Source organism: Lolium perenne, chromosome 6 (assembly GCF_019359855.2).
Source record: "Lolium perenne isolate Kyuss_39 chromosome 6, Kyuss_2.0, whole genome shotgun sequence".
Classification (NCBI taxonomy): Eukaryota; Viridiplantae; Streptophyta; class Magnoliopsida; order Poales; family Poaceae; genus Lolium; species Lolium perenne.
Genome location: NC_067249.2, coordinates 155746364 through 155754012, shown reverse-complemented (window position 1 = coordinate 155754012; position 7649 = coordinate 155746364). Strand labels below are relative to the sequence as shown.

The 7649-nt window shown below is 48.7% G+C and overlaps 1 protein-coding gene across 1 annotated transcript; it reads right to left on the bottom strand.

Annotated features, from left to right (window-relative positions):
• Positions 1-461: 461 nt before the first annotated feature.
• On the bottom strand, positions 462-5780 carry LOC127307138 (hydroxycinnamoyl-CoA:5-hydroxyanthranilate N-hydroxycinnamoyltransferase HHT1). The gene is made up of 2 exons (XM_051337840.2): positions 5075-5780; positions 462-1662 (listed from the first exon to the last, which is right to left on the bottom strand). The coding sequence occupies exons 1-2, from the start codon at positions 5495-5497 to the stop codon at positions 757-759; spliced, it is 1329 nt and encodes a 442-aa protein (XP_051193800.1). The 5' UTR covers positions 5498-5780; the 3' UTR covers positions 462-756.
• Between the last annotated feature and the right edge of the window lie 1869 nt (positions 5781-7649).

Genomic DNA, 7649 nt, shown 5'->3' with positions numbered 1-7649 from the left:
TAGCCTGTTTTTTCAGAAATTCGAAAATAGCATTTTATAGTTTCAAAAAATTAGGAACAAAAATTCTATAGGTAGACAATGGTGTACTCCACGACTGAAAAAATCAATACGGAAGACTCAGTATTTTGGGCTGTGCAAAATTCACAAATCCATAGATCTGAAAACGTGAACAATATAGATTTTGAAACCTCTCTAACATTTATCAGAATTTGTCATTTCTGTGTAGCCTCTAATATAATGTATTTCATCCTGAAAATTTGCACAGTGGTAGAGTACATCATTGGCTACATTCAGATTTTTTTTCCAGATTTTTTTGAAACTTTAAATGTCGAATTAGAATTTTGTGAAAAGACCAGAGATGTGTAGCTCGGACTACACTTTGAGTTTTCCTCTTCGAAAAGGCCAATCTGAAACAGGTCTGTCTATCTTATCCATGATAACCAAATAAATAGGGAGCCAAATAAATAAGAATAACCTTATTGGCATTTATATTGTTCATATTTTGCATCTATTTACTGTCTGTTGTGCAAATAGATTTTTTGAAATTTGATAAGATGCACAAAATATGTCCTGCCCAACAAGGGCAAGGAAGAAGGGGAAACATGCAGGAACTACGTCTGGAAATCAAAGAATCATTTGCTGCATCCTAGTAAGCTGTAACCAATATCGCCCTCTGCACTTTGCTCAAGTCCTTCATCTCTCTTTCCGCGCTGCATCCCGTTGCGGCTGCGGTTGCGCAGGTGCTGCTTGTTGGTTTCAGAAGTCGAAGATCATCTTCCGGAACTTCTCCATGTGCTCGGCCTGCAGCGAGATGGCCACCGACAGGCTGCCGTCGCGGTTGGCGCTGGGGAGCACGAAGGCGAGCCCCTCGTAGGCGATGCCGCCGGGTCCCATGAACACGGGCCGTCCCCAGCCGAAGTCGGCGTCGTGGATCGGCAGGCGCACCCAGCTGGTGAGCCCGAGGTTGGGGCACCGGAACGTGTGCGCGCCGCGGACCAGCGCCGACAGGTCCGGCTGCAGCTCCAGGTAGTCCAGGGCCGAGTGGCAGTACTCGTCGTCCATCTTCTCGAGCGCCGCCTGGATGGTGGCCGCGCCGTCCGCCAGAGAGCCGGTCACCTTGCCGGCCTCCGCGAGCGGTGTGGCCGTGAAAATGACGTTGCCGAAGTAGCCCTCCGGGAGCGTCGGCGTCAGCCTTTGCCGGCCGTCCGTTGCGCAGTACAGCTTGGTGGGCTGCTCCGGGGCCAGGCCGCGCGCCAGGGACGCGCACCGCCACACGTGCGCCGCGAGCACCGCGTACGTGCTGAACCGCGGCGCGCCCTCGCCCGTGGGGAGCTGCGCGCGGAGGCGGCCGAGGTCGGAGCGGGACAGCTTGAAGATGTCCACGGCCGTGGGCGGCGCCTCCGGCTTGCCGGCGGCCAGGGCCTGCGGCTCATCGGAGCCCAGCATGGCGGGCGCGGGCTGGTACTCGATGTGCGGGTGGGTCGGGGCCGGCGGGTCGCGGGCACGGAGGAGGGTGCGGTCGATGAACGGCATGACCGCGATCGGGACGCCGCGGCAGAGGTCGGCCCATGAGTTCATGAAGTGCAGGCCGGAGAAGCCGTCGGCGACGTGGTGCTGCATGCCTATGCCGAGGGCCACGCCTCCGCACTTGAAGTGGGTCACCTGGAGCAGAATAACGCGCGAGTTAGGATCGAAAATGTTAAATTGCCCGGAGTTCACTTTTGAATATGCTCCCTTTATCCAAAAAAGACTAACAAATTTTAAATGTTTAAAAATTTAGGAATTTTTCTTCACATGTATATCTTCACATTGTACTTGCGCACATAATGTTTTGCCAAAAGACAAACATTTTTTTAGCCATATGTAGAAAAGATAACATAAATGTCTCGAGAAATGCTTTAGTTAAGCACTAAATTTTGTCCAAGTCACATAGGGGTGGAAACTGGTAGTGGGTCCGTATTATCCGACATCCGTATGAGAAATTGAAAATGGAAGTGGTAATATCCGAATCCGAACGGCCATGGATACGGATATGGTAAATATCTAGATTCGTTTTACAAAAAAAATACAACTTGGTATTGAATTTGAAGCAAATGTGGATATGGAAATGGATATATCCGTATCCGAATAAAATTGTGCTAGCCAATTTTGGTAATTCGACTCCAATATGTCAATTACCTAACCTAGAGAAACTAATGCATCGATCAAATGTTTTTTTATGTTATTGGACTTGAAACTACTATGCATTATATCAGTATATTCTATAGTTGGCTCGTTAGAAGACATGAGTCTATTATTTTCTTATATTCGTATCCGCTCCAAATTAAGAAAACATCCAAGCCGTATTTATATTTCGGCTTCAGCTCCAAATTCGTATTCAGCAATATTCATATCCGCATCCGTATTCGTTTTGAAAATATGAAAATGGATATGGAAATGGCACTATCCGATCCGCTTCCACCCCTAATGTTACATAGGCCTCACAAAAAGTCGATTTTTGCCAAAGCAAAACTTTGTGAGTATGTAGTATATAAAGATATACACGGGACATTTTGTTTTATATTCATTTGATATTTCCAAATATTTTAAAAATGCATTTCAAATAAAGAAAGCAAAAATTGCCTTTTTAAAAATCATTCTACTGCTTGACCAAGGATTTCCAAGTTACTAGTGCCGTTACGTACGGTAGTACGGACCGAGATCGCATCTCATTAGCACGAAGAACAAGACTCGATGGAATAAAATGGAATGCAGCGCAGAGAAGCAATACTAGGTGCGACTCTGACGCGATGAAAAACAAAACGAGCGGGTTTGGTCGACATCTAATCCTGCTAAGCACAACTGGATCAGGCTGCATCGACTAATGATCTTGCATCATACGTAGTACCTGCCACCGACCTCACTGACAATACTGTTTAAGAACAATTATTCGGCATCTTGGATAGTTGCATCTCCAATCTAACGACTCACGACAAGCTCTGTATGCCCCACAGCATCTTACTTTGCGATTACAGTAGCTGAACTGACCAAATGATGTACTCCTACAGTAGCTGAACTAACCAAATGATGTACCCCTACAATCAATTAACTACAGTCGACAGGTAAGGGTCGACCAAAAAACGATAGCTACAGGTTGCTTCCCAGCTCAAAAAAAGTCAGTAGCCTCCAGTTGGTCAATCACTTTCTTGCAACCGACCGACATGTAATGTGCGCCCGAAGCAAAGACCATGCAGCAAGCAACCAAACGGTGTACGTAGTAGTTGCGAGGTTGCACATGATTATGATCTGTCGACCTTACCAGCACAGAGGTTGGCTTTCGTGTTGGAAGAAGTGTGGTCGGACTTATTAAGCTGGTAACACGACGCTTTCAAACAGTAGTTCTTCAGAATTTCTTGATTGGGGACTTTCGGGTTGGAATTGTTTGCTCTTACAAGTGGGGTTGTTCATGATTGCTAAATCCAAGTCGCCTGATATTTTATTATGACCAAGTCGATAACATGGGCCATCCAATACATTCTCACATTGAGATTCGCACTTCCCACATGGGGGCGAGTTCATAGCTGTGGGTTCCCCTACCTGAATTAGTTCGTGCCGCCAATCATTGCACCATGTGAAAGCTTAAGTCACGCATTGGCTGTAGACATGACATGGGCTAGTTCCTTTTTTTGTGGATTTACATTTTGTTTACATGAGTCCTAGCTACAGAGAGACCTACGAAACGGAAACAATGCCATCTACTCATGTCAACAAATGAAATGCCATCTACAAAGAAGTACCCTGTCCGCCCCAAAAAGGATAGCACAGATTTATCTAAATTTGAATGTATCATGCGACATCATTTTCGGGACAGAGGGAGAGGGAGTAACTAAATAATACCACGCCACTGAATTGGAATGATAAATCCAGACTGATGGCCCATGCCAATTGCAACAAAGTTCCAAATGCGTAATTTTCAACCTTAACACGTGGCAACCGATGCCGACACTAACATGATTGATCATACTTCATTTGTTCCATTATACAAAGTAGTACTCCCTCTGTTCCGAAAAGTATATCACAGAGCTATCAGAAATCGGATGTATCTGCGACTTCCTTTTTTAAGACGGAGGGAGTAACTAACTATTACCGTTGCCAAATTGGAACGATAAATCCAGACTAATCACCCATGCTAGCCCCTTCGGAGGCCACCAACACAATTTGAACCCCGACACATGGCGACCAACGCTAACATGATTGATGATAGTTCTGTTGTTCCATTGTATATATAATACATTTTTGTGCCGAAATGTCTAACCAGAGGGAGTATTTTTTTTAGTGGACAACATGGTGCTAGTGCTATTTTTGGATTAGCAACATTTTTCATAAGATGAGGATAACAAAATAGTTTGCTCGATTGCATAATTTCAGTACCACAATCTAGTACTCCCTCCGTCACATACTAGTTATCGATGATTTAGATGTATTAAAACATATTTTATATACAAAATGCACCTAATTTGCGATAACTAATGTGGAACGGTGAAGTATATTATTGGTGTACAAACCCAGGATGTTACTACTATGTGTGTAGGAGAATTATTTAAGTTGATAGTAGAAGCTTGGGTTCATGTAAGGTCTCACGTTTCCACCTATAGCTAGTACTACACGAAGGCCACTGCTGTTGCTGACCTATCGGTAGTGGCAAGCAGGCCAGCTGGATATTTGGAAGGAGCGGTCAACAACCATCGACGAAGCGAGAGTGTGATGGCCCCACACGTCATACACAGGTCGTAGCCTAGTTTGGTCCAGCAGAGCTGCTTGTCTGGACGCGCCCGCACCGATCGGCTGCCTAAACGTGAGTGACATAGTCCACGTACGCGCGCGACGGACACGCGTGCGGCGCCGACGGACACGCGTGCGGCGCCGACGGCCGAGTCAGGTTCCCGAGAGCGACATCGGACCGTCCGTTTCTGGCCAAACTTTAGCGCCAACGGCGGTCGATCAATCAAACCCAGCTGTGGGTGCTCTGCTTCCTCAGCAGCACGCCGCGTATTACGATCGATCGCGCGTGAGGAGAAATGTCGGGTGGGGTTACCTGTGCGACGAGTAGCGGGTATGATGATATTCCCCCGGTGAAGTCGACGGCGGGGATGAGGCGCTTGAGTTCCATGGTGGGCGCGAAGTCCCCGAAGTCGTCGACGGCGCCGTCGGGCGCGTCGGCCTCGACGAAGAGCACGCCCTCGGCGTTGCAGTCGATCTCGACGCGGCCGTCCTCGTCGCGCGCCAGCCGCCCCGCCATCGGGTAGAAGGGCACCAGCGCCTCCGCCAGCGCGCGCCGCATCCGCGCCCCGTCGAAGTAATCAGGGGACTCGCCGGGGGTGTCGCCGCGGCGGAAGAAGTAGACGCTGGGCGTGTGGAAGCGCGGCACGACCAGGTCCGGGTTGGAGTTCCAGAGGCGCAGCCGCGGCGTCTCCTCCGCCGGCACCACCGTCGCCGACCCGCGCACCGTGATCTTCATCTCGTCTTTGCACTTGCAGATCTGGGGCTCGATCGATCGGTGGAGGGAAACTAGCAAGAACAACAAGTAAAGCGGAAAGGGAAGCGGAGGAGGGTCGGTCGGTGTCTAGCTAGCTACGTGGAACACGCGTGGTAGGGATTAAAGGGGATGTTTGGTAGCTCTTGGTGGAGAGCTGGTGAGCGAGAGGGGGGTGCCGCGGCTTTTATAGCCGCCCCGCCATGGGAGGGAGGCGGGGACTTGCCCTCGCTTGCTTTTTTGCTGGTTCGAGTAGCTCGATTGCTTCGTGGGATGAGGAGGTGACGGGTGGGGAGTTGGTGGGATGGATGATGACCAGCGGAAGAAGCTCTCGCCAAATGGTGGGTGGACGCGGTCCAACCCACCGTACCATGGACGCGCTGCCGGTGCCGGTGGCGTCTACACATCAGCGTGATCCGCTCCATCTATCACCGCTGCATCAGCACTGACAACAGCTTCAGCCTTTTTCACTTTTGGAGGTTGGGGGAGTAGGGTAGAAAAGGCAGCTCAACGCACCGCGTGGTGTGACCTGCTCATTGTCTCATTGCATCAGCAGCCTCTTATTTTGTTAGCAGCCGTCGATCTTCTATGGACGATTTTGTTTCCCATCGAAGAAATTTTGGAGGGTTCGTCACTCCACCATCACATCAGACACAGTGTGGTGGAAGATTCTAAATTGGCGTTTGCAGCCCGTTCCTTCAAACTTAGAGCAAACTCAATTAAAATCAAACACAAGAACAGCTGAGATCGCTCGATATTACCTTCATCATTTACATTAAACGGGTATATGTGGCTCTGTATAAAACCCGTATGACCCAACTAAATTGTACGGACATATAGCATACATATAGATACAGGTCTGTACGTACGACGGCTCATCGACGGCGACTGTTCCGAGCAGTGACGATCGTGGCCAGCGGGCGGGAAGGACGGCAATGCGGTGCTGGCCAACTACGAGGCACAGCGAGACGGCACTGGCCAACACGACCATCAGCAATGCCTCGCATGTGCGTGCCGACACGGTTGGCAGCAACATGGAGGCGCCGGAGGACGGCGCAATGAGCGGCCGGATGGTCCGACGGAAATTTGACCGGATAGTCCGGTGCGTTGGGAGTGTATCGCGGTGCTCGTGACGGATTGTCTTGTGATGCACACGATGGACTGTGTTGCGGCAGCCAGTCTTGTGATGCCCGCGATGGACTGTGTTGCGGCAGCCGGACTGTGTTGCGGCAGCCGGACTGTCTTGTGATGACTACACTGGATTGTCTCTATGAACTGTCTCTCGGTGGTCGGACTGTCTTGTGGTACACGCACCGGACTGTCTTGCGACGATGGTGATGTCATGTGAGAACTAAGAAGGTAGTTCTTATAAATTCCCCACACCCATAAAACTATCTCGTAAAATTATTAATAAATCAGTGGATTATTAAAAGATCAGTCTATTAATTAAAAAGAAATTTAGAAAAAGCAAAAAAAAAATTGGTCTACTCTCTCGGTATTATTCACGCAATAGATTTGCACCCGTGGCAACTCAAAGTTCGGCCTCCTTCTTTAGCTTTTCCAATATTGCCAATGGTGGTGCTTGCTTGTTGGGGAAGATAGGAGGTACGCATCTAAGAGAAAGAAATAAAATGTCAAAAGTGGCATGCATGATGACGCTTGGATAAGAAAAACACATGACGAAATTTTTTCCATGGCACGTGCAGACATGCTAACCAGATTGTAGACATTTGGACAAAACTAAGAGAGGTACACCTCAGTGAAGGCATAGATGATGACTTCCTTTGGAAGCTATCAACGAATGGGCGATGTTCCGCAGCATTGACATACACGGCATAATCCTTAGAGGCTACGATAACATCAATGAACACCACGGTTTAGGAGGTTTGGGCACATCCTAAGATCAAGTATTTTGCTGGGCTTCCTCTACAAAACGGGCTTTGGATGGCCGATCCCTTGGCAAAGAGAAGTTGTCCCAATTGTGGATTGTGCCTGCTTTGCAACACACATCTCCCCTTTTCTCTAGGTGCCGCTTCACCATCCGGCTATGTAGGCTTGTGAGGGATCAGCTTGGCCTACACGATATTTCCTACCGAACAATGGTTCACTGTATCTTACAATAAATGGTGGCTAAAGA